The sequence below is a fragment of the Pituophis catenifer genome, unplaced genomic scaffold (assembly GCF_029215685.1).
Source record: "Pituophis catenifer annectens isolate HBS135680 unplaced genomic scaffold, rPitCat1.0.hap2 SCAF_7, whole genome shotgun sequence".
NCBI classification, from domain to species: domain Eukaryota; kingdom Metazoa; phylum Chordata; class Lepidosauria; order Squamata; family Colubridae; genus Pituophis; species Pituophis catenifer.
The window spans coordinates 54186976-54214727 of NW_027256887.1; the positions used below are offsets into that span (position 1 = coordinate 54186976).

Below are 27752 nucleotides of genomic sequence, written 5' to 3' on the forward strand. Positions count from 1 at the left end.
AGTTGACCATTTTAAGAAACATAAAACAGTGTGTAACCTTTAGATGAGATATTAAGGATGAGAGACACTTGAGGGCAGATTTTTGGATAGATTCAGATTCCAGAAATTTAAAAAGTTTTATGTATTTGGTAATTAATTTTTTACTGTGTAGGGAGAATTCTGGCTTTGTAAGCCATGCTGTCTGTGTCTATGCACGTTGTTCTGCATGTTCTGACCTTGAAGTGTGGTTTGTAGAATTCTTCTCAGCGGAAAACATAATGCCACTATTGTAGTTAGATTCACTTCCTGATGCATTCAACCCTGTTGCTTACATATACATACAGTTTTCTGGTTGGTTGCAGTTATACACCAGTACAAATTAGTGATCAGTGTAAATCTTTACTATGTTATATTGAATGTACATGTCATTCTGTCTTGAGCATTGCAAATCCAAATTGGAATAGTGTTTTCAAACAAATGCACCCATTTTATTTTACTGAGAATCAAACTTACATGGTATATTCCTTATGTATCAATAATTTTCAGATAAATCATTGCTGAAGCATCTGAAAAGATACCAAATTTGTTTGTGTGCAATGTTGTGAGAGAAATGAAAGCATGAACATGTGGGACCTAGAGCTGTTCAAAAGCTTACAAGGAAGGTTTCCACATTTCTCATAATTTAAATCAGATTTTTTTGATTTTTATCAAATTTGTTTTAATAAAATGCTTTTGGAGTAAAAATCTATCTAAAGATAGTTTTCTATTTAAGGTACATTAATAATTTAGTTTATTCAGCATGAATTGGAGCTTAGTTATGTAGCATGAGACTGTATGTTTTGCAATATTTACATTTTTGGTAAATTCATTCAATGAATCAAGCTCTGCAAGCTGAGATAACATACACTGCATTGATGCATTCACACAATTTCACTGTAACCATGAGATAAATCATAAAACAAAGTTCAGGAATATTCTTTTATCCCATTGTTTTACAAATCTATGTATACAACAAATTCTATGATTGTTTGAAGAGAAATGCATCTGTACCACCAGGCTCTAAGTGTGAGGAGGAAGGACAACAGTAAAAATGAAAGTGAAATCTTCTAAGCAGCTTATAAATATAATATTAAAGAGCACCTGTCATTTCAGATCCATCATGGCAGTGCCTATTAGAGGGCATCCACTCACCTGCTGCCTGCCACATCCCTCACCTTGTTGTGTCACTGCTGCATCACCAGCTGTCTCATTAAAGTGAATGGTACTCTTGGTGAGTCAGCAGCAGGTTAGAGGAGAAGCCACTGTGGGACAGAGATGACAGTTGCTCTTTAAAAAGTATGATTTAAATCGAGTTCATTTACTAGTGATTTAAATCATGATTTAAATCAATTTGATATAAATCAAATACACCCTGACATGTAATATGCATTGCAGTAGTCAAAATGGGAGGTCACAAGAGAATTTAATTTAATTTGATTTGATTTGATTTGATTTGATTTGATTTGATTTGATTTGATTTGATTTGATATTTAAATTTATATACTGCCCTTCTCCCGAAGGACTCAGGGCGGTGAACAGCCAGAAGTAAAAAACATAAAATACAAAATTTAAAAACAATTTAAAAATAAATTTTGGCCCGACAGTTAAAATCCCCCATTAAAAATCCAAATTAAAATACACAATTGGAGAGATTAGCCCGACTTGATGAAATAAAAAGGTTTTGAGGGCCTGACGGAAAGTACGTAAGTCCGGAATCATCCGTATCTCCGGGGGGAGCTCGTTCCAGAGGGCAGGTGCTCCCACAGAGAAAGCTCTCCCCCTGGGGGCCGCTAGTCAGCATTGTTTGGCCGACGGCACCCGGAGGAGCCCCTCTCTGTGGGAGCGTACTGGCCGGTGGGAGGGTCTTGGTGGCAGAAAGCGGTCCCGTAAATCTCCAGGCCCTAAGCCATGGAGCGCTCTAAAGGTGGTCACCAACACCTTGAATCGCACCCGGAGGACCACCGGGAGCCAGTGCAGCTCACGCAGGAGAGGTGTTACATGGGAGTGCCATGACGCTCCCATAATCACCCGTGCGGCCGCATTCTGGACCAGTTGGAGCCTCTGGGTGCTCTTCAAGGGGAGCCCCATGTAGAGAGCATTGCAGTAGTCCAGGCGGGAAGTGACGAGGGCATGAGTGACCGTGCGTAAGGAGTGCGATCCAGAAAGGGACGCAACTGGCGAATCAAGCGAACCTGATAAAAAGCCCCCCTGGCCACGGCCATCACATGCTCTTCTAAAGACAGCTGTGCATCCAGGAGGACACCCAAGTTGCGAGCCCTCTCTGTGGGGGCCAACGACTCGCCCCCAATAGTCAGAAATGGCACCAACTGACTATATCAGGACTCCGGAAGCCACAGCCACTCGGTCTTGGATGGGTTGAGCTTGAGCCTGTTTCTCCCCATCCAGATCCGTACAGCTTCCAGACACCGGGACATCACATCAAGGGCATCATTGGGGTGGTACGGGGTGGAGATGTACAGTTGAGTGTCATCAGTGTACTGATGGTACTTCACCACGAAACCACGGATGATCTCACCCAGCGGCTTCACATAAATGTTGAACAGAAGGGGCGAGAGGACCGACCCCTGTGGCACCCCACATACAAGACGGCTCGGGGTCGACCTCTGGCCTCCCGTCAACACAAACTGCGACCGATCAGAGAGGAAGGAGGAGAACCACCACAACACGGTGCCCCCCATCCCTAACCCCTCCAACTGGCGCAGCATGATACCATGGTCGATGGTATCAAAAGCCACTGAGAGATCTAACAGGACCAGGACAGAGGAACAGCCCCTGTCCCGAGCCCTCCAGAGATCATCAACCAATGCGACCAATGCCGTTTCCGTGCTGTGCCTAGGCCTGAAGCTCGACTGGAACGGATTGAGATAGACCGCTTCATCCAGGTACGGGGGAAACTGTCGCGCCACCACACTCTCAACAACCTTCACCAGAAAGCGAAGGTTGGAGACTGGACGATAATTTGCTAAAACAGCCGGGTCCAGGGAGGGCTTCTTGAGGAGGGGCCTCACCACCGCCTCTTTCAAGGCGGCGGAAAGTAGCCCTCTCTCAAAGAAGCGTTAACAACCCCCTGGAGCCAGCCTTGTGTAACCTCCTGGGAAGCCAGCACCAACCAGGAGGGACACGAGTCCAATAAACAAGTGGCCGCGCTAAGTCCACCCAGAATCCTGTCCACGTCTTCAGGGGTCACTGAGTCAAACTCCTCCCAGATAACGCTCTCAAGATCTGTCTGCATCACCCCGCCTGTATCTACCCAGTCAGAGTCCAGGCCTTCCCGAATTTGAGTGACTTTGTCATGCAGGTACTATGAGTAAGAATTAGTCAGAGCCTTCCTATCTATAAATGGATACAATTGGTGCACAACCCAAAAGTGTGCAAAGGCCGTCTTTGCCATACTTACCACTTGCTCTACCAGCAGGAGACATAAATCCAAAAGGATTCCCAGATTGCATGCTAAGTCCGCCTGAGGCAGTGTCACCCTAACCAATATCAGAGGTGGAAAAACCTTGGTACCTGAAGGTCCAAACACCCAATCACTTAGTCTTGCTTGGGTTGAGCCTAAGTCCTTGCACCCCATCTAGACCTCTACAGGCATTGAGGTAGGGTGTCCATGGCATCACCCAGGCATCCCTGGGTAAAGATTTAAAACTGGATAACATTAGCATATGGATGATACCTCACCCCAAAGGTCAGATGGGTCACACACACCTGTAACTTGCCCTCGTGTTTGCAAATGGTTAGGAAATACCAGCATTCTTTGACTTGGTTGTTTAGTGAGACAGATTCTGCATGCCCATTCACAAATGCATTTTTCATGAAAGTTAGAAAATTTTCCATCTCTGGGTTCTTCTCTACAGTGTAGTGAAGAAAGCTGGGAGAGAGAGCATTCTTCCTGTTGTAAGGAGTTGGCATCTGAGTGAATGAACTGGAAGTGAAGCTACCTGCTGTTAGAATAATATTTGAAGAACAGCTTACCCATTGTTCATCCATTATCTTTAATAGTTAGCTGCATAATGGCCTCTTTCATGCTACAAGAGGCCCATGCTTGTGCAGCTTCTGCTTCAGGAAGACCTTGGCAGCTTCTGCACTTCTTATAGACACATTTGATTACAGACATTGGCTCTGCATAGATAGTCCTTGAATTACAATGTAGGCACCTATGTTGGTACTGAATGAATGGTACATACCCCCCGTCCATGAAGTGACGGATGTTGCACCCCCATGCTTACATGATCAGAATTTAGATGCTCGGCAGCCCATTTACACTTATGACCGAAGGGGCACTTCAGCTCCTCCCAACTTTCTATCTCCCATCATCTTTTGGCCTTTTTGCATGCCTTGTCAGCAGTGACAGCAAGAAGGTGGAAACTCAGGCAGGGGCAGGAGTGCAGGGCAGCAGTGGCCTTGGAGTGTAGAGTGGCTGGGGCTTTGTGATTCTTTAATGGGTTGAGTTTTGGGCTTCCTGGGACAGTTTTAGTTTTGCATCATGTGGTTGGAACTTCCCAGGGCAGCTGTGGCTCTGCACCACTCTGTTGAGCCAGGCTGGGGCTTCTAGGGGTGGCTGTGGGGAATTATTTGCATGGAGCTTGCACTTAGCCTTCTAGAGACCCCTTACCCCCCCCTCCCTGAGGCACCCCATGCTCATTTGTTGCGCTGTGCCCTTCACTCAGAAACTGAAAATCCTACTTAGATTTTGTCTTTTGTCTAAGACAAAAGCCCCCCTTTTGTCTCTGGGGGCTGGTTGAAAAAAACTCCCTGCCGAAGGATGTCAGCTCCATGCCTGATTGGGCCACTTGAACGGGTCCTCTTGGCAGGTGACAGCAACTTGCAACCCTCCATACTGACTTTCCCATTGACCGTCTGTTGGCATAGAAAATTGCAAATGGCGATCACGTGATTGCTGGGCACTTGGCAAGTGCGAAAAAGTGCCAAGCACTCAGATCACAATCGTGTGACTGTAGGGGTTGGGGAGTGCAATGTTTCCCAATAGCCAAAAGTGGTCTGTGGTCCATAAAGCACCTTTTCTGAGACTGTCATAATTCCAGACCATTATTAAACAAATGGTCATAAATTGACCACTACCTGTACCAGTAAGCAAATAGTTGGAACATGCACAACAGATAAGAGCTTTTCAATCCAACAAGAGATAACTTAAAGCTATATATTTCAGACATTATTTTGTTCTACTTTATTTGAATTATAACTGTTAGAACATATAAACAGTAGTTACATATTTCCATATCATATGACCCCAATATCACATTAATTCCATTGATACATTGTCCAAACTAGTTTAATTAAAACATCAGTATTTCAAATATGAGATTGAGTAGTTCCCTGCATTGCATACTTGGCTAAACAAGAAAAGCAGCAGAAAAGATGTGTGATGCTCATAAACATCTTGGTTTCAGTTTAACAAGTAAGCTTCAGATTCAGAAAGACTGCAGTTATCAACAAAAGAAGATTTCTAAGCAATATCACCTCTGTTTGATCCATCTAGTGGATATGTTTATTATGTGACTATAAAAAACAGTTTCATGCCTAGTTTTAGCCAATCAGGCAGTAAGATGACTTCCTAACTGAGGATTTATTTGGAGGAATACTGGCAAAGGTATATAATAGTCTGAAAGCCTCTGCATAATGTTTACAGTTTTTAAGAAAAGTTGTGGCTGTTGGCAGAAATGTTTAATTCTTTCTAGGAACAGCAAGTTATAATAACGCACTATATGTTTCTGTAAAATGATAACTGTGCTGTGGAATGAAGTTAAGTTTCCTGTGGGATGTTTTCTTTCTATTTCTGTCCTTCTTCCCTTCCTCCCTTTGTTCTGCTCTTAAATACTAACTCTATTGATGTGATTTTAGATTTAATACTGAGAAAAAAATGGATAGATCTGTTCATGAATGAATGTTCCCCCATATCTATCTATATTTCTCTATCTCTATCTATGTCTGTCTGTCTGTCTGTCTGTCTGTCTGTTTATCTGTCTGTCTATCTATTGATACACAATCAATGCATATAGGAAAGGAGGAGTAGGAAAGCAGTTTTACCCTATTCTTCCTGTTTTGTTTTGTGATTTTGGATTAGCTTATTCATACAGCTGTTTTTGTTTGAAGGGGTATTTGGTCAGATTTGACAGTTAAACTTTTGAAAGATAATCCTAAATCAGAAGTGGGCAGCTTGGTATCTTCCAGATTTGTCACTACTTGCTCTTGTCAACTACAGCTGCATGGATAGTGTGAAGGGATTTGGGATATGACACTTCAGAGTTGGGTGGAGGGCACTATTGCATATCCTTAGCCTAAAACAAAGTATGCAAAAGCATGAGTTGTACTGCATTTGAATGAGCATATGATTCATAATACACTAGGTAATAAAGTTAGTATCTAATTGTTGTGAATATGGCCTGGTGCCAATCCCCATGCCAGGCTGGCAGTCTATATATCCTTTCAGCTGAAAGGCTGGGAAAAGAATGAGACTCCTGTTTTCCCTGTAGCTTCTGATTATAGAAATGGCTTCACATTTTATATTTTGACCTTTTGAATGCCAGAAGGACTGCACAGGTGCTGAATGAAAGACTAGTTTCCTTGGGCCTCTGTGTGTGTGTGCTAAATGCACACACTCGTACATTGAAGCTCCTATTTCTCTTTGAATCGGAGCTGTGCATTATTATTATATTTTGCTTTACTATAAATGCAAGTTACAATAACCACATACTGAAGTCCTCTTTTTAAGTATGACTCTGTTCCTCTCAGCTCTCACTTTTCATCATCTTGGATTGATGGAACTTTATATTTTCTATTCTGAAAAGGGGTTGTTTTTCAGTGCCTATGACCTCTATTTGAGGTAGATTAGTTTCCTGGGCAGGAATGCTGAAAATGTAAATTACCAATTGCCATCTAGCACAGTGAGAGAAGGGTAAAGCAGAGTTTCTGTTGAAATATTTCTTTATACTTTTGAATGCAGAGCAGATTCTGAATAAAAGTCCTACCTTCCTGCCATTTTCTTATCCTTTTGATGAATTTAAAGTCACTGCATTGCATTGCAGCCTGAGAAATATATCTACAAAAATCAAAATCGCCTATTTTAGTTATTGTAGATTTTTAAATAGAGTAGATGATAATAACTAATATTTTTATAGTTAGATCACCTGAAGATTATTAGCCCATTTTGGGAACAAAGACTGTTCATGTTTCCTTTCATATTTTAAACATTTAATTTAAGTATATATTATTTATATAAATATAAATGTGATAAAACATCAAATTAAAAAAAATCCAGCAACATAAGACTCTGCCTACTATTAAGCCAAATACAAAGTAAGAATTAATAATATCCTACCAATACAGGGGAGGAGTAGTGGGTGGTGGTGTTTAGAGTAGAGTATGTTTGAGGAAGAGGGTATATTTCCTGATAACAACTTCAAACCTTCACACACAAACAGGCTGCCACTAACCTTGAACTCTGAATTGAGCAGCCTCCATGGATCAGGGATGACGTAGAAATGCTTCTACAACTGTGGGATGTGATGAATGTATTAGCTTAGTTCCTGGAGTTCTAATCTGGAGTTCAAGTGATGTCTGATCAAATATGGGGTTTTTTTATCCATGCCAAGAACAGTAAAAATCATTCTCAAAATGTTAAGAACACATTTCTAATTCTTCCGTACTGTATCTATTTGGTTTCTATGTTTCCATAAAATCCTAGTTTTCATTGCAATTGGTTTTCTGCCTTTCACTTGTTGTTAGTGTTTTACACAAGCAGTTGGAGACACAACAATATATTTTTGCCAAAATGTAATTTGACATACGGTCATCTGCTGTCCTTTTGGTGAAAATTGGAAGAGATTTATCCCTATTTGCTGCCAATTCTTTGTTTTTGTTCTCTCTTGCTGGATTACTACAGAAAATGGTTGAATACTCAGAATTATAAAAGTTGTATCATAATGCCAACCACTTTCCTTGACACTCTAAATAAAACTTAGGTAAGACTAAGCAGTTTGGGCATGGTTTTAATACTACAATCAAATATATTCCAGAGATATCCTTGGTGTTAAATTTTTCAATAAAATGAATAAATGGATTTCCTGCCCAGAAGTGTTAATCTTTTATTAACACCTACAATAGTAAAGTAAACTTTCTTTTAAGGTTTGGAATATTTTCCTCGATGATGACGGGGGCAAAAAGCTATGTATTTCTTCATTGCCTTTTGACTGCAATATTAGCTTTTTATGTGATTGTTTTCTACTTGTTCTGGAGCAGTTCTCCACAACCTTTCTTTTCTAGTTCTAGTTTGTTTACCTGCTGTATTTAGATGAAAACTGATTTTTTTTTCCTTTGGTTTTCAAAACACTGAAACAGTGAGACAAAAATTATTTTTGCAAATGCTTTCACTCTCATTTGGATAAATAGAGGATTTCAGTCCCCCCCTCCCCCTTGTGTTGTCAGTCTTTGGAGCAGCCGAGCAGTAAGGATGCTTTCTTCTGTTTTTTATTTTTATTTTTTCATTTATCTATTAGTAGCTTTAGAGTGGGAAAGCTTTTTTGAGTAGCTTTTATGTTAATTAATTCTGCCTTATTATTGTTGGTTTGGCCTTGAGGAAGACAGTTTTCTTTATATGCAATTTTCATTTTTTAAAATGAGCTTAAGTGATAGGTTATTACCCAATTTTTGCCATCTTTATTGCCTGTGTCCCTAATGTGTTGTCCATTGCTTTCACCAACTCATTCCCTATTGACTATCGATCTCCCTGTTCTATTTATTTTTGAAATATTATTTCAGTTTTAAAAACATGAAAGGGACCCTGGCATCCTGCAAAAGGAATCCTCAAGCTTGATTTCACTTTCTACAATGCTTTTGGTCCTCATGTAGGCTATTGCCTTCTTCCTCAGGTTAAAATGATTTGCCCAAGGTCACTTGCCTAAGGCAGGACGAGATTCATGGTCTCCTAGTTTCTAGTCTTCATGCCTTATTTAACTATTCAGGATAATACAATGTTAATTACTTTGAAGATATTCAGTATGTGTAGCTCCTGGGAAGTCAGAATTCTGGTTAACAAAAGAGTAGGTAGGTGCGAAAGACATGATCACAAAACAGAAATACTCTTAATTTATAATTGTTATAGCTTCTGTATCTAAAGCAGTTACAGAATATGACTCTGTCTTGTATTAGTCAAACTAGATGCTTTATAATGAAAGCATCAGTTACATTCCCTAAATGTTTCTAGAAAAATATAATCAAAACCATTCTAGGCGAATTCATGCAACTGTAGTGCTTTATCTTCCAAACTCGGTTATACTTTTAATGCTTTTAAGAGTTATTCTTAGCTCTGAATAATAAGACTTTTCTTTACTAGGAACGGAGATGTGCAGTCTTCAAGCAACTTATATTTTAATTGTGACCCTATTTCTAGAGTGAAACAATAAACTGAATGGCAGAAATTAATTTCTGTAAAATTTGAAAACTTTTCTTCATGTCTTTTACTTTTATTGTTCAGAGTTAGTCTCCTTTTCCCTCATTAAATGTTTTCTATAAATTTTTCTTTTATATAAGTAATTTATATAAACAATTTTTAAATATTAATTTCAAATGAGTAATCTCAAGATTCTTATACTCCAATATTAATGAAAATTAAACCTAATATATTCTCTGATGTGGTTTGGAGAGTGTAAAAATCTGGTGTTCTTAGTAGCCTTATAAGTTCTTTGTTTAAGTCCAGCCTTGGACATGAAAACCATGTGACTGGGTGACTTTGGGTCAGTCACTGTCTCTCACCCCAACCCATCTCACAGGTTTGTTGTTGTGGGAAAAATAGGAGGAGGAAAATGTGTTGGATGTGTTCAGTGCCTTGAGTTATTTGTAAAAGTAATAAAGGCAGGATCTAAAATAAATAAATAAATAAAGCAGATTTCTTCAATTTTCAACAGCTCTAACCAGATAATAAATTCTGTTTAAAAAGGGAGGAAACAATCCATTGTTACTGATGAGGAAATGTGTTTATCGTTATGGTTTTGTGTCATCACTTTGTAGCACATAGTTTTAATTTATTCTGTTTTTGGATATTGCAAATTAAACATCACATGCACTTGCACTTGGAGAAGGGGAAAACCAAAAAAATAATATTGAGCTCTAATTATTCTCAAAAATCCTGGAAGGCAATTAGAAAAAAATTATAAGAATTTTATCTTTAAATTTATTGAATTTTTAACCACATACTGATAAAAAAGCATTGATACTAAATGAGTGGGAAATCAAATAATGTATGTATCATAATTGCTTTTCTACTATCACAAGTTCTACATTTTTACATGAACCCTCTATATAATCATGAAAAATTACCGGTAGTTGCTATAAGCTTTTTTTCAAATATACTCAGATTTTATATTCATGAAAATGGAGATCCTGGACATAATTCAATATATTTAAAAATGGAGGGGAAAATGGCAAAACTTTCATAAATAACTCAGAATCTCATACATAGTCGAATCCCATATTTATGGCGTGCTATTTGTTTTTGTCTTGTGTGCATTTTTCTCATTTTCTTTCCATCAACTACATTTCATATTTTGCTTGTTGCTAGACAAACAGTGCTAGAGAAAGAAAGCAAATATTTTATCAACAGAATTCACTGAATTAAGTACCATCATTAGGAAATAACCCTAATCTTTAAAAATATGTTCATACAACTTTTAAAAAAGAGTATGCAAAAATTAAAGGAAAAAAAAGAAAATCCAGAAAAGCAGCCCAACTGATCAATAATAAGAAACAAAACAGAAAAGAAAAAGGAGAATATAAGCATATATTTTTTGCTATAAAACATGAAATCGGTAGCAAAGAGAAATATAATGCATTTTTTTTAAATCAGATAGAAAAGTTTGCATTTTCAGAAATGGATAAATTACATATCTCTTGAATCCAATTCTTAATATCTACCGTAGAGTCTAGACAAACTTTTTTTTTTTTTTTTTTTTTTGCAAATTCTTAAAATGATGACCTTGGCAATTCCCCTTGACAGAGATAAATACAATTCCTCAAAAACAATAAAATATTTCTCCATTAATCTACAAACATGCAGACAGAGAGAGAAAGAGAGATTTCAAAAAAGAAGCAAATACAGAAATAATCTTAACTTTAAACAAGGTCTGATTTACAGTATCAGCAAATAGCAGTACTTAGGTATGTACCATAGCTTTGCTGGAAGAATCACAATGAAGAAAATACCTGCTAAATTAGGCTGGTTTTTTTTCCAACAAATTTTGTTGTAAATTTTAGCCATCACTTTTTTTTTAATATTTTTGAAATGTTACCAGTTTTATAAATACAAACTAACACTTGCAGAAGATACTCTATAAAACTATAGTTGTGTATTCTGTGCCTTGAGATAAAAAGACAGGATAAAGTTTTTAAGGAGCAGAAAATTGTTTTAATAAGAACAGCTTCAGAGTTTTTCAGTAATGGTTACATTCCAGGACAGGTGCTGCATATATCCCTACTAGGAATGATCTGGCTGTTTTTCCAAGAAAAATTATTGTACAATTCAAGATTCATGGAAGTTGTCCCCAACTGATTTTTTGTCCTATTTCTGCCTTATATTCATAAAACTTGCACACAAAAAAGACTGTGATTGACAAACAAATATCTGTCTATCACTCTGTATTCCAGGTGAAGATTTTTGAGGCTGTGAGATATACTTCAGAATTACATGGGATAGTGGTTTTGAGATCTTCGTGATAATCTCTACTACTCCAAATGGTAAATTTGAGTTTAACAGCATAAGTGATGTAGCATGATTTATTTACAAACTATTTCTAAGCATCTAATTAAAGATAATATAAAATGTACCCATTTTAGCTGGAATTTGAATTAAAATCGAATGTGTTTCCCTATTCCCATCTGAATCAAGACCCCAGTATGTGTAGAGGACAAGATTAGCCTTCTCACTCTCCACGTGAGCATGAGGAAATATGGATACTTCCATTAAGGAGGAGCATGTGCTGCAAATGTCCTATATAATATCATCTTATTATTGCAGAATCTGTCTCATTGAGGCATCCGGACTGAAATACCTCACTGGTATATTGATTTGTAAATTGGTGTATAATTCATGTAGTGTGTAGTAGCAGATGACAACACAAAAATATGATACAAGGAAACCAAATGTTTTCAAAAAGTATTTATTAATATCAAAACTAAAGCCTGGATTTTTGAGCTGAATTAATTGTCCATGTTTCTGAGTTCCTCTTGCTTAATTCATCTCCATTTGTGTCTTGCATTTAGACTGGCAGATTAACAGTATGGTTTTTGGTTTTCTTGTTTGTTTGTAAAGTTTTGATTTGCTTTATTTTTGTTTTGCTATTTAATAAGTAAAGTGGGACTAACATATATGCTTTTGAATTCAGTCTTAATGCATCTTTTCTTTATTACATATTGGAAGGAATGTAAATACAGATCTTTTAGATATCTAGAACATTAGTATAGGTGCAAGATGGAAATATGTCCAAGCAAAATATTGTTAAAAAGAAAAAGATTGTGGCTTTTACTAAAAAAGTAATTTTTTTCACAACCATCACTTAGTCCTTTTATGTAATCCAAACTGATTTAACAATAAGATTTTTCCAGGAAGACAGGAAACAGTAAAAGAGCATGGTTTTCAAATCTCCCTGTTTTAGTTTACAAAATCCCCGTGTTAATTTAATGATTCGTTCCCTCCTCCTTTTTCTTAGAATACTATCTCCAAGAAATTCAGAGGGCTGCAGAATAACAAACACTTGTGTTCAAAAAAAATATTCTGGTACTTCCTTTCGAGCTTTTGAAAAGATATTTTAATATGTTTAAAAGCAGTTAAACAATTGAAGTGCTGTTTTTTTTTTAAGTTTTTACTCAGTAATTGGATAATAATACTTTAATTAGGAGATTAAACTGAAAGACTATAAAAATAATGGTAAAGATTTTAGAGAAAAGTGTCTAAACTGCTGTCATGTGACGTTCTTTATAAGAACTTTAAAAACTTTATAAAATTTGCAGTTGTAATTAAGATTTGACCTCCAAGTCATATTGGGAATTTGAAGCTCAATCAGATTGGATCCTGAAAAGACACAAATCGTATTTACTATTCATTTATACTATTCATATATTTCCCACAATGTTCAAGCTAATGTATGTGGCTCTCTTTAGTTGCTATTGATACACCCTTTTAAAATGTGTAGGCTAGACTAGAGTATGATTGACTCCTAAATATTAATTTGAATCCTTGTCTTCTCAGTCTTAACTATCGCTATAGAAGATTCACATCCTCACGTTTTATTTGACAGGAGCTTGGTTATTTGTCTATTTATTTCAACTATTGCTAAACCAGTTTTACTATGCATTTTCAACCTGATTGCATTCATTTATTATAGAATTAGCAGTCAAGTTGTAGATTCTCCAGTAGGTCAGATCAAAGGATTCTTTGTGAATGTATCGAATATCATTTCTTTTCTTTCAATGTTGGATTACTGTGTTTTATTTAAGTCCACAAAAACATATAGCTAACAAGCTGTATGTAAATTACAGTATGTATGTAAAAAAGCAAATACTTAACTCTTTTCTCTCTGTATGGCTCAAAAAAGATCACCGTACAATCTTATCATCTTGTAATTAGAATTTAGTTTATTAATTTACTTATTAACTCACCCCTTTCTTCTTCTTCTTTTTTGTGTTTAGTGGCCATATATTTAATAATAAGACCTCTTATAAAGGCTTTAGCAGTATCCCAAATTGTTTGCAATGGCATTCCTGGTGTTTTATTTTCTTGGAAAAAAAGGGGTATTTCTGTCTTGAGTTTTTGTATAAGTTCAGTTTCTTTTAATATCTCTGATCTCATCATCCATCTCTTTCTATTTTTCCCCTCTTTCTTTAATACGGCTAGTACTGGGTTATGATCTGCCCAATCATTCGGCATAATTCTAACCTCTGCCACTTGAGAGTTAAGTTCTTGTGTCATCCAAATCATATCCAACCTGGACCACGATTTATGCCTGGGAGAATAATAAGTAAATTGTTTGCTTATCGGATTATGCTCACGCCAGGTGTCTATCAATCCTAGTTCGTCTTTTATTTCATTATAAATGACTGGTAATATCTTCTTGTCTTGTCTTATATTTCTTTTTTTTTGGTTTCCCCCCGTTTTGTAGTCCTGTATTCTATTAACAATTGCATTAAAGTCACCCAGAAGGCATACCTGCTCATATTCCAGATCTCGGATTTCTCTTTGTAATCTTCGAAAGAATGATTTTTGTTTAATATTTGGAGCATAAATTCCTATCAATAAAGTAAATTAATAAAAGCTGAGGAACAACTACAAGAAAACCCACTTTCCATAGGAGCCAAAGAACAGATAGCACTCTTAAAACACCAATTGAATCTCTTGGAACTAGATAAATTGAAAGAGAAGATAAAAATTGCAAAACAAAAACATTTCGAATCAGCTAATAAATTAGGAAGATGGCTTACATTTAGATTAAAAAAAGAAAAACAGGCCAGACAAATTGACCAACTAGAAGATAAGGAAGGGAATTTAATAAAAGACAAAAAGGGGAAGGAAAAAATTGCAGTGGACTTTTACAAAGAATTATACAAAAGAGAGGAGATCTTAATAGATGCGATAAAGAATTATATAGAGAATTCGGATTTACCCAGGATACCCAATCTAACGAAGGAAATATTAGAAGAAGAAATTACTTTAGTGGAGATCGAAAAAGCAGTAAAGAAACAGGGAAATCTGAAAACACCTGGTACAGATGGACTACCAGCAGAGCTATATAAAACAATCTTTGAGGTTATGGGAGAACATATGAAAGACCTATTCAATGAAGTCCTTGAGAAAGCAGAAATTCCCCATTCATGGAGGGAGGCCAACATTAGTTTAATCCCTAAAGAAGATCCCCCCTCCGACAGATATAAAAAATTATAGACCAATATCACTTCTGAATTCGGATTATAAAATTTTCACTACAATTTTAACAAATAGATTAAAAGGATTTTTGAATGAATTTATACATATAGACCAAAATGGATTTTTACCATCACGACAATTACGAGACAATATGAGAATCATGCTAAATATATTGGAATTTTATGAAGAACACCCAGACAAACAGGTCGCACTAATTTTTATAGACGCCCAGAAGGCCTTTGATAGAGTTAACTGGGAGTTCATATTATTACAGTTAGAACACATGGGATTTGGACAGAGATTTATAAACGCAATTAAAGCTATTTATTCAAAACAAACAGCTAGATTTCTGATAAATGGGGACATAACAGAAGAATTTCCCATTAATAAAGGCACAAGACAGGGCTGTCTTTTATCTCCTTTACTTTTTATCTTATCACTAGAAACATTGCTGCGTAAAATAAGAAATGAAGAAAAAATAACAACAGGTCAACAGGTATATAAAACCCAGGCCTTCGCAGATGATATGGTTTTCATTGTGGAAGAGCCTATAGAATCCTGCTTACATCTATTAGAGACAATTGAGGAATTTGGGGCGGTAGCTGGTTTATTAATCAATAAAAAGAAAACAAATATATTAACTAAGAATATTTTAGAAGAAGCTAAGAAAGACCTACAGGAAGTGACTGGGTTAAAGGTAGTTAACAAAGTTAAATATTTGGGAATTTGGCTAACTGGTAGATGCTCGAGCATACAAGAAAATAATTACAACAAATTATTGACTCAAACAAGAAAAGACCTAGACAAATGGGGTAAAATACAACTCTCACTCCTAGGACGAGTAATAACAATTAAATCCTACGTGCTACCGAAATTTAACTTTTTGTTTCAAACCGCCCCAGTGAACTTATCTAAAAAAAATTTTCATGGACCTAAACCAAATAATAACTAAATTTGTTTGGCAGGGAAAAAACCACGGATTAAAAAAAAGATGATGCAAGAGATAAAAGAAAGAGGAGGCCTGGGCTTACCATGTTGGAAGAACTACTATTCAGCAGCTTTGCTAACTTGGGTAAAAGAATGGATTACTTTAGATAATAGCCATCTTCTCAAAATAGAAGGCTTTGACCTACATCAGGGTTGGCATATGGCACTTTGGCGAGACAACACCCCTCAAAGCAAATGGTTCACTCGTCATTACATAAGAAATATTTTGATTCGAAATTGGGAAAAAGTTAGTAAAAAATATTATATTAAAATACCGTGTTGGATATCACCTTTAGAAGCAGTAACATACCCTAAACTCTATAACTATGCGAAAAAATTAACATACAAAGACTTGCCGAATGTACAAAGAAAATTAAAATCCAAACAAGAATTGAACTCCCAAGGTGTACAAGTGGACTGGTGGACATATTTACAGATCCAATCTAAATACAAAAAAGACAGAGATAAGAAGGGTATTAATGGTGAGTTACAAGAATTAGATAAAATTTTGATGGGCCAAGAAAAAGGCATGATTTCGAAAACTTATAAATTGTTGATGAGAATAGAGATAGGCGATGAGATAATTAAGGATACAATGATCGCCTGGGGAAAAAACTTTGGTTATTCAATCCATTTAGAGAAATGGCAAGAGATTTGGTGGGAGAATATGAAATTAGTAGTTTCCACGGCATACAAAGAAAATATTTACAAGATGATATACAGATGGCATCTTCCCCCCGATAGACTAGCGAAAATGTTTACTGGACAATCAGCAGAATGCTGGAAATGTGGGTGTGAGCGTGGCACCTACTACCATCAGTGGTGGACGTGCCCGAAAGCAGTAGAATTCTGGGGGAAAATTAAAAAATGGCTGAATGAGATTCTAAATCAAACGATTGAATGGCAACCAGAGACATGCCTGCTCGGCTCCAAACCGGAAGGTATTAAAAGAGATGTATGGTATCTTGCATTACATATTGTCACAGCTGCGAGATTGGCGTATGCGCAACTTTGGAAAAATCAAAATATCCCATCAGAGGAAGCTATTATAAAAAAGATTTTAGACTCTGCGGAAGCAGATAAATTGACCAAAAAATTACAAGATAGAGATCAAACACAACTATGTTTATCCTGGGAAAAATTTTATAAATGGCTTGAGAAAAGGAAAATATAACCCAAATTAGAAGAGGAACTATATGTATTGAGAAACTTATATTATACGAGTAAAGTGAGGTCGGATAGACCTAATTGTTTTATAAAGATATGTAAAATGCTCTGTCTTCTCCGGATTATAATATAGATATACAGTACTGAGTACTAGGTTATCAAGGTACTGTTTATAGATATGCTAGCGTTGTAGGTTTTTGTTGTCTTGTTTTGTATGTTTTGTTTGTTATTTATATATTATGTTGTTCTCTTGTTTTTTAATGGTAAAATGTAAATAAAGATTATTTAAAAAAAAGAAAGAATTTAGTTTAGGTTTCTTTGCCTGCTGATTTTTAATCCTTGATCAGGAAGAAATACCAAAATACCAAATCCTTCTTCTGTGACTGGTAGAATCTTTGCAACATTTATATTCATTGGCTCATTCATGAGTCCATGACCGCTCTTTGTTTCTACCACATCTACTTATTTCAGTCTTTTCGAACATGCATCATTAACAAGCAGTGTGTGTGGCTTCCAGGAAATTTCATGAGGCTGATTATTCCCCAGTCATTCTGAGCAGGAAGAAAGGACAGTAAATAAAATAGCGTAAATTAAACTTAAGAAAGAATGGAAGAATGGTTTAGCCCAAAAGCACCTGACAATTGTTGTAAAACAGTAATGATCAGCTATGAGAGTTCTGCCATTGTCAGCTGGGTGTTATCTTTGGCAGACATACCACATAGCCTAGCAATGCCACTTTTAACTAAGCATTTTAATTTTATGAAGACTGAGAGAATCATTTAAAAAAATAAATGCAATTATTAAGATGTGGGAGCAGCATTTAGGTGCTGTTTATTCTGCTAAATCTGTGTCTTTTTCCAGTTAGCAGAATAGCATCCTGACATTCCTTGTTCCCAGTTAATAAATGGATTCATCCAAATTCTTTTGAATGGTAGCTTATGCAATGTCAGCAATAGACCTCTTGGACAGCATTTCACAACTTGGAGCATATCAAACATATTGCAGCACAGCTGTGATCTGTTAACAGGATGCTGGAAATGCTGGTGTTGTATGCCCAGATAGCTGCCCCTCTCTGAATGGGGCAAGTTGCCCCCTGCTTGGGCCTGTTAATATATCTATTAACAGGGGAGAAATCAAGGTAAAGACAGATTGTTCCTATTCTTATTTTGTTCCTATTAATTAAAGGATGATAAACAAAAAAATAGACAATACTGCACCAGCAAAGAGCTTGTTCAAAGACATAATGTGTCTCTGCTAGACTGAGGACTTAACTTCTCAATGATACAAGCTTTTTTTTCCTGCTCAAGCCTAATACACCAATATGAGACACAACTTTGCCAGGTGAAAATACAGAACAAGTTATCTGCATTGTGCTAAAGCTTCCCAAAGGGACATTGCCACTTATGATACCAAAATCCTGGTAGATTACTGGTAACTGCATTATATAACAGCTCCACTAAATGGCAATTATTTTTATTACTAGAATGATCAGCTGTGACAGAAAATCAAAGTCATGACCTCAAGTGTTTTAAAGCTATTACAAGTGTACCTGCTTATTTAGAAATAGTCTTAATAAGAAGTCCTTTTTGGTCTACTGTGCTTTTGCATATATTCCATTCATACATTTGAGAGGCTATAAATAAAAGAAAAAAAGGATTAAGATGAAGATTAAAATTCACAGCCTTTCATTAAAATATCCAGGATGGAACAATTCTAATATAATGAATATATCCATATGAATGGCATTAATGATAAATGCATTACATGCAAACAGTCCCTGGTTAAATTGCTTAGATTTTGAGGTAAGGATGGGAACTCTCCTCCTTAAAAGGCTTGGAAAACTTTTAATCAATTTTACTAATTTTGGGGTTAGGTTAGGTAGGCCATTGGCTAAGAGCAGTTCCTCCTAGAGAAAGTATATATCATTTCTAACAGTTGTCATCGACTTGATGGGATATTATTATCACCGTAATTAGGCCAATAACTTCATGCAGTAAAGGGGATCTTCTAGATAAATACAACCATTTATGTTATCTTTTTCTCAGCTTTTGTCTTCTATTTATTTTGTGTTACCCAAGAAAGCTAAAATTTTCAGGGACCTGGTCTGGAAAATCTGAAAACCACACTTTAAAAGAAGTAGAAAGCAAGAATGTTCAGTTAGCATGCCTAATTCCAGTTAATTTTAAGTGGTACTCATCACCCTGATAAAGTAGTTATGACAGTGATGTCAGTATTAAGCGTGGAATTACTCTCGAAAAGAGTTTATCATGTCACAAATTGCCGGGAGCAGAAACAGAACAAAACAGGGTTTTCCTGGAAACTAAGCAAGTGGTGAGCGGTTGCTATAGCTGCAGTGTTTCAAGGAACATACGGCCTTTTAAGAATCATTTGAGACATTCCCACTGTGTTCCATTAGCACCAATAGTGGCTACTATTGTGAGAATAACCTCTTTTCAACCAGTCTGCTTTTTTATTCATGTGCCTGACTTACGGTGGTGCTACTTTCACAACCAAAATTAGAAATCAATGCCCAGATAAAGGCATGAAAGATGGAGCCAAGCAAACCATCTCAACACCTTTCAGCATTATTGCTTAGTTCTATTTATCAGTTCTGTTTCCTTCCATTTTCTTTCATAGAACGTATAACCTTCTTAACTGCATTTTTTTTCCAGCTCGCCATGGAAAAAAGCAGTTTTGAGCATAGAAAGGTTCATATAAATTGAACCAGATTCAGAATAGAGCAGTAAGGGCCCTGGAAAGTGTACAATTTCTAAAAAGAGGTTGCAGAAATTGGGAATGCTTAGCCTTAAAGAAGAAAGACTGCAGAAAAACTTTTAAGATACCTGAAATAAAGCCATACCAAAAAAAAATTAAGGCCTGGTTGAATGTCTGGAGATTCTCAGTCAGCCAGGTCATGGTTGTCCCCAAAGGTGTTTTTTTTCAGGAGGCAACCGGACTTGTTTTTTCTTTGAAGACGTTTCGCTTCTCATCCAAGAAGCTTCTTCAGCTCTGACTGGTGATTTGCATTCCTGCAAGGAATATAAATCCGACCAGCTTTCTGCAAGGAATATAAATCCTTCCATTCTCACCATCTAGTCAGAGATGAAGAAGCTTCTTGGATAAAAGTGAAATGTCTTCAAAGAAAAAAACAAGAAAGTCCAGTTGCCTCCTGAAAAAGCACCTTTGAAACAGCCTGGTTGAGTGTTTATGAAACTCTTAACAATAAGAAGAGTTTAACAGAGATGTGCAGAGAAATGGTAGGTTTCCCTTCATTGGATGTGTTTAAGAGGGTGCTAGGCAACTACCTGTACACTTTAATTTGGGTTCTTGTACTGAGCAGGGGATTGTACTTTAGTGCTGCTTTTCAGAGATGTTTCCGACTTCTAAAAGTAAGAGCTGTTTCCTTTAGAACAACATGTAATGTCACATCCAGTCTGTTCTCAGTAGTCTATCTACTGTGCTTTATTTACATATTTCACAAAGTGCTCTCTAAAGAGTGTTCTCTAAGGAGTCATAACTTGATCATTGCTGCTCTGGGTAGGTTTTATATAGAAACATTTTTCCTCATTTAACATTATGAGAATGGTGTGTATTGTGCTGTTTGAAATACTTTACAGAGTAACAATGGTACTCAATTCCATAAAGAAAAAGATAAATGGAATATTTGGGGGATGCTTAATACCTTTGTTTTAAAGAATTTTGATTATAATAATAAAATCTAATACAAACTAAATGTCAAGTTTCCGAAAGATGCCCTAATTAATTCATGAGCCATGATCCAAACTTCAAAGGAAATATAGTTATTTATTTGGAGCACCATTCTGGCAATACTTGGATGCAGTCAGGACTGACCCCACGTAGATTTACGTTCCCCTATGACCCTGTCTCTCCCCTCCCCCCTGGCCATGTCATAAATCACATTCTCCAATTAACCACTTTGGCTGGCTGTGAAACCTAACACCCTCCTGATTGCGATCAGAAAAATGTATAGAATTCACTTCAGTTCTCCCTCCCTCCTGCTCATGGCAACTTGAAAGCTTTGCAAGTTGACACTAAACTTTAAAAAATGAAAGAGAATAGGAAAAAAAGAGAGACATAAGAATACAATAAATAAGTAAATAAAGAATATACTAAGGAATAACTTCTGACCTTCATCACAACACATATAAACAAATTTAGTGACTCTTCACTCCCTCTAAGGTTACAAACATTTATTACTCATCCCATATACATTTCTTATCTATAAACAAAATCATGAAACATTTTTTTCAGTCCCGGTGTCAGCAGAAAGTCCATAAAGGGTTGGCAGAAATAACAACATATCTTGTTTTAATATTAATCAAATAAACCAGAGATTCCCAACCCCCGGGCTGCAGCCATTCAGACCCAGGCCGCGGAAGCAGTGGGCAAGAGTGGAACCATCCTCTCTCCCCCCCACCCCAGTCTGAAAATCCGGAAACACTAAAATAAACCATTTTTATATTCCTCTGTATCACTTCCAACAGTCTCAATATTCAGCTCATTCAAATGTTACAGGATTTGATTTCATTTCTTCTTTGTCCCTTTGCACAATGTTCTTCAAGGCTTTATAGATCCAATAGGACAAAATTACTGAAGTCACTGTTTGTTATTCGCAGTTTCCTTTAAAATGTCAGCCATTTTTTTTTTTGTAGATCCAGTGAAACATCTGTTTTTGAATTCATTCTCTTAGCCTGTGAATTGTAAACCCACTTTGATATCTCTATATTTTTTTTGTAAAAGTTTTTTATTTTTTACACAAACACACAAACAAACATACAATGCATTTTTTCTGAACAGAGTATTGGCCGAGTCACATATCTGTACAATTATTAGTCATCTCCAACACAATTTATATATTTCACTGTTTGCCATAATAATCTTTCTCTTTAATTTTTGTTAACCAATGTTACCCTTCGCCCTAATCTCTAATCTTAATCAAATTCAATTTTTCACTTTTCTTTCTGCAAATTAAAACCCTTAAATTCAAAATCTCACAACATAATGTAATTCCGCGTAGTTCCCTAGATTCCCTTATTCTAATCACAAATATTTTTCTTTATCAACTTTTCCAGATATTACAATCCAATATCTTATTAAAAGTCCCTTAAATATATAACACTACAATCATTCATTTCCTTTCCATTGCTTTTTCAAATTTATGTGTGATCTCTTCTTATTAAACAATAAACTGTACTATTTTGCACAGTACATCTTAAATCTTATATCCAATTTTCAATTACTTTTTCAAATATATATATTTGTACCGTTCAAAGAATATCTTAATCACTTCTAATTGAACATTCTAATTTGATATCTATATTGTCGGATAAAAATTGTTCTACATCTGTCATTTTTTTCCTAACATCTTTTGGAGATAGTCTATCCATGGAAGCAGACATCATTATTGACGTTATTGATGTTGCAACTACTATTTTCTTATTCTATTCTTTAAAAGTCTCCATTATTTTCATTATTACAATGTCTTGCAATATTTTACAGGCTCGAGTTCTTTCCTCTTCCTAAAAGCCTTCGTCCCCTCTAGTGTCCATGTCATGAAATTGCTGTATCTTGTGAAAACCAGAACGGAATCTATTTTCCACCAGAAGCTGTTCTTTATAATTACAGGTAGTCCTTGACTTACAATAGTTCACTTAGTGACTTTATAAAGTTACAATGGTACTGAAAAAAGGGATGTATAACCATTTTTCAAACTTATAACCATTGTGGCATCCTCATGGTCATGTGATCAAATTTTGAATTCTTGGCAACTGACACATATTTATTATAGGTGCAGTGTCCTGGGGTCGTGTGGTCACCTTTTTCAGTCTTCTGACAAGCAAAGTCAATGGGGAATCCAGATTCACTTAACAACTGCAGTGATTTACTTAACAACTATGGCAAGAAAGGTCGTAAAAGGGGGCAAAGCTCATTTAGCAAATGCCTCGCTTAAAATTCATTCAACAAGCATCTCGCTTAGCAACAGAAATGTTTGGCTCAATTGTGGTCATAAATTGTAAAATCTTTTATAATAACTTTCAATATTTCAATTTTTCTTGGACCCCTAATCTGTTTATACTTTTCTAAGACCAGAATCTAATTTAATTTTTTGCTGTTTATTCTGGATTCTTTAAATTCTTAAGGTTATGATTAAAAACTTATTTCCTTTAGGATTGAAGTCAGATTTATTCAGTGTTTCAAACTTGTTGAAGGAATAGGTTACAGGTATTTAATGATCAATTTCTGCAAGTGATAAGAAAGTGAGGTTTATGAACCTTTCCTAGTCTCCATGGTTGCAAGCAAGATGGCTAATGTCTCCCAGCACTGATACCTGTGGAAAATCACTGTCCTGTGAACTCCTTGCAGGGACCACCTGTCCAGGATACATGGGCATGTGGACAATTTCCCATCCTCTCCTTAGCCAGAGCGGTTCCAAGGAACCATTCTATTTACTGGTTTCTTGGTCTTTGCTGTGTTTGTTGGCTCTGCTTTCACAGAACCATCTTCAGTTCACCATACTTTCTTTGGAAGTTTTCTGGATACTTAATAACTTTGTAAAATAGAGGCAAGCTGCCTTTGGCTCTCCAGTTTGTTCCCATAATATGTGACTATGATAATTAGAGTTAATCCAACATATCTATAGTAGCACTCTATTGCTTACCCTGCCGTAAATCAATTCTATAGTACTCAAACTGCAAAGCAGAAAACGAATGTCACATTTGATAAGTAAAAGTTTCCCTGAGCCATCCTATTCAGCAGGGGTCCCCAACTTTTTTGGTTCTGTGGACTGACGGCAATGGTTTAGCAGTTTCGGCACCAGGAGCAAAGGGTTTTGCACACGCAACCTAAATCCTGCACATGAGCAAATGAAGCTTTGCACATTCATCTGTCAGTAGCGGGCCACAGCCTAGGAGTTGGGAAGCCCTGCTGTACAGTGATACAATTCCTATTTTAGAATGCATGTGATGGAAAATGACATCAAATTCAATTTGGGCATCTAATGAGTTCTAGATTTAAATTACAGCTATAAAGAGTTTTTTTTAACCTTTTTATTATTTAATTGAAATTATTTATGACTGTTGCTATTCTATTTCATTATATTGAATCAAAACCACATGGTTTTGACCTGCCTCACTCTGTCTGGATGAAATTGAACAGAATTAGGTATGATACTGGAAGAAGTGCCTCTGCTCTGTATAGGTGGGGGTGGAAAGATTTCCCTTGTTGCGATTGTGGTGCTGATATGCAAACAATTAAACATATTGTGCAAGATTGTCTGCGACAGGCATTCTCCGGTTCCCCAGAAGATCTGCACAAAGCAATGCCAGAGGTGATCACCTGGATAGCTAAATTGGACCTCCAGTTATGAGGCCACTGCCATACCCCCGGAAGAAGTTTTGTATATAATTATGTGGATTGTGTGTATATGTTTACTTCTGTCATGTTCTCATCATATGCTAAATAATAAATATGATTATATTGAATACTTTATTTGGCCAAGTGTGATTAGACGCACAAGAAATTTGTCTATATTGTTATAAAGGGCTAATCTAAGTTTTATTTCTGAAACTAATGCTTTAGGTAAGCCTTAAAATCTTTGCTTTTTTCCCTTTTCTTTGTTTTAGATGATCAGCTACTCAGATTTCCACAAAAGATTTTGAAGAAATCACCGACTGATCAACAGATTAACAAACTTGCTCAGGGACTTGGACCTGAATGGGAGTGCATTGTATTGTCTCTTGGCTTGAGCCAAAATGACATCTACTGTTGTAAAGTCAACCACCCATACAATATCAAATCACAGATTGTAAGTGCCTTCATTTTATGGAGGCAGCGTTTGGGGAATAAAGCTACTATGGAGAGTCTGTGCACTGGTTTGAAATTTGGAGAAGTAGATTCTTCAGTAATCCAGCAGCTGTTTCAATAAGCTTCTAAACTTCATCACAACTGGATTCAATTGAACCAAAGGCCCATCCAATATGCTGTCTCCACAGTGCTCACTCAGAACTTATGGAAAGTCTACATCTTGGCACGACTTTAGCAACCACCCAGTATTCTCACATTGCTTACCAATTGGCCTTAACATGTGGACATTGATTGCTGCAGCAGCTATATTGCCCTCATGATTAGTGTTGGTAATTTCTTCCTCTATGGAGTCTCCAAATGCCATGCCTTCATATGGCAAAGCCACTTTTCAGATCAGATATTGTGGAGGAGATTTTGGTATTGCATGAGATCCTGAGAAATTAGTGTTGACAACCGTACCAATGCTGTGCAAGCCTTCTGCATTTCCAAGGCACTCTCCTCTTGGCCTTAATTACCTTTATTAATAGAAATAAGTTGATCCAGTAGCAAATCATAAAGAAAGGGCTGTCATCACTAAATAGCTACCAAGGATAATAGTCTCCCTATTAGAGATGCAAGGAAACAGAACAGGTACTTGGAGTTACTACCTAGTGCTATACACCCAGCAAGAGCATGCATATTGTTTATTATTACAACCATAAAAAAGAACAGTCCAAAAAATCTACATTTTGTTATATGAATTCTGACTACTTATTGTGTAAGTTACTTAAGTCATGGATTGGATCTGATTTTAATTCTTGCTGAATTCTTGTGCATTGGAGCATACTCTGTATTCTATACTTTGTATATAAAGATTAACAACAGTGATATATACATTTGCCTGCAGTTTCATTTTAGACACAGAGGTGTATGTTTCCTGAAATTAATGGATCTAAGTATGCCTATCTTTGCATGGGATGTCACTAGTCCGCAGAAAGTTCTGTGTCAAAAAAACCCCAAATATTTCTAGTTCAAAAGCAAGTATTGGTGAAAAGCATACTTTTTCCAACCTGTGTCATGTTTATTTGTTTCATGTTCCTCTGGATGTGTTTATTTGTGATTCAATAATATTGCCAGGTGTTTTCTACTTATTGGATTGAACTTTGTAGTTCAATTTTCATATTTGATTGCTGTCAGCTTTCATTCCTCTTTAAATCATTTACCACCCACGGATGGTCTGATCAGGTAGCTTTTTTTCTCTTGGATAGTTGACCCCTTGTCCTCTGCCTTCTGGAAGATTCTTATCAGAATTTGTGTAAATTTTAATTGTCCATTACTAGCCTGACTATCACCATCCTACTCTTACCTGATTTGAAGATTTATTATATTTTAGTAGATTGTAAAATTTCTCATTTCACTTTCCCTTTGATGTTATGGCCTAATAATTTAGTTTTTTTTATTATTATTTATTCAGAATCCGGGGGATTGTGAAGCCCAGTTCCCTTCCAATGCCTCAAAACTCTGTTTTGAATTTGTTTATCCAGAAAGCTAATATTATCACCAAGGACAGAGTTGCAATAGTGGGGCCAAAAAAGACAAGGAAAAGGAACTGCTTTTAAAATGCTCTGGTGCCATACTCCCCTTCTGTGGTAAGAAAAGGAAGTTAGAATTAAGTGTTCAGTAAGTTTGCCTTCAAATGGTAACCATTATGCTAATCTTATTTGCCTTGATAATGTTACTTTTGAGGTTTGAGAAACTTCATTTGAACAGCGATGTGATATGTTCTGATTTCGATTACCTAACCTGGCCTTGTGCTGATTTCCGTGGGAGGAAACAAAAAAATCTAGTTATTTAACCTTTTAAATTAGTACGTCAAACTCTAACAATCCATTCTGCTACATTCAAGGAGAAGTTTGAATCATTCATTTTAAGTACTTTTTATCTTTATACAAAACTACTTTAATCTGTGTTTAAAATCTTGCTTGTACATTTTCCATTATGGATCTCCTCCAGACGAACTTCTACCTACTGCTTCTTGTCCTACCCTCAAAAGCTATGGAGAATAAATTGATGGCGTCTTTCCTGCAGAAGCCTTTCAAGTATTGGAATATTGCTATCGTGCCTGATGCAGGTGGCAGCTTGCTTTATTGGGCACCTGAGTTAGTTTTCATGCCTTGAGTGACCATTGTAGAATTATATACCCCTAGAGCATCATCTCTAGCATCCTTGGTTCATCCCTTGAAAAAAACTCACCTACTCACCATGATGAGGCAGCAAAGCAGGACTTCTGGGGGCCTTGCAGATAAGAGTTACAAAAATAACAACTGCAGCTTTTTCCTTCTCTGCCCACACTCTGAAGTGAATGTGCAATATTTCATCATTCTTTTTACATCATTTTATTGCACATCCTCTGGAGAATTCTTCACCCATATATGGCTCACTAATAGGTTAATGCAAAATAGCTCCTACGATAAATTATTTAATTCAAAAACCCATAGTGCATTGCAGATCTCTACATTACATTATTGTTTGTCCACATTACATTATTGTTAACATTACATTATTGTTTGTCCATCCTGCCTTCTTCATCTTCCTCTGAAGAGGTGATTCAGGTGCTGATTCCTGTTTAATGACAGGCCTTTCCAGGCTCTTTTCAAGATTAGCAAATCCATATGTGCTCCATACACTCTTAAAACTAGTGATTTGCTTCTTACGTTGAGTAGTAGTTTGCTACTACTCCAGAAGAAACACAGTACAGGTAGTCCTTGACTTACAACAGTTCATTCATTAATACAGTCAGGAAATGGGAGTTGGGTACACAACCGAGTCT

General features: G+C 36.4%; 1 protein-coding gene across 1 annotated transcript in view; it reads left to right on the forward strand.

The window, feature by feature from the left end:
• The window catches only part of CRADD (CASP2 and RIPK1 domain containing adaptor with death domain), a 31370-nt gene extending 5612 nt beyond the window's left edge, over positions 1-25758 (forward strand). The window contains exon 3 of the mRNA XM_070947184.1: positions 24763-25758. Coding sequence (XP_070803285.1) covers positions 24763-25064 — 302 coding nt within the window. The 3' untranslated portion in view covers positions 25065-25758. The remainder of the gene's footprint in view (positions 1-24762) is intronic.
• Positions 25759-27752: the final 1994 nt, after the last annotated feature.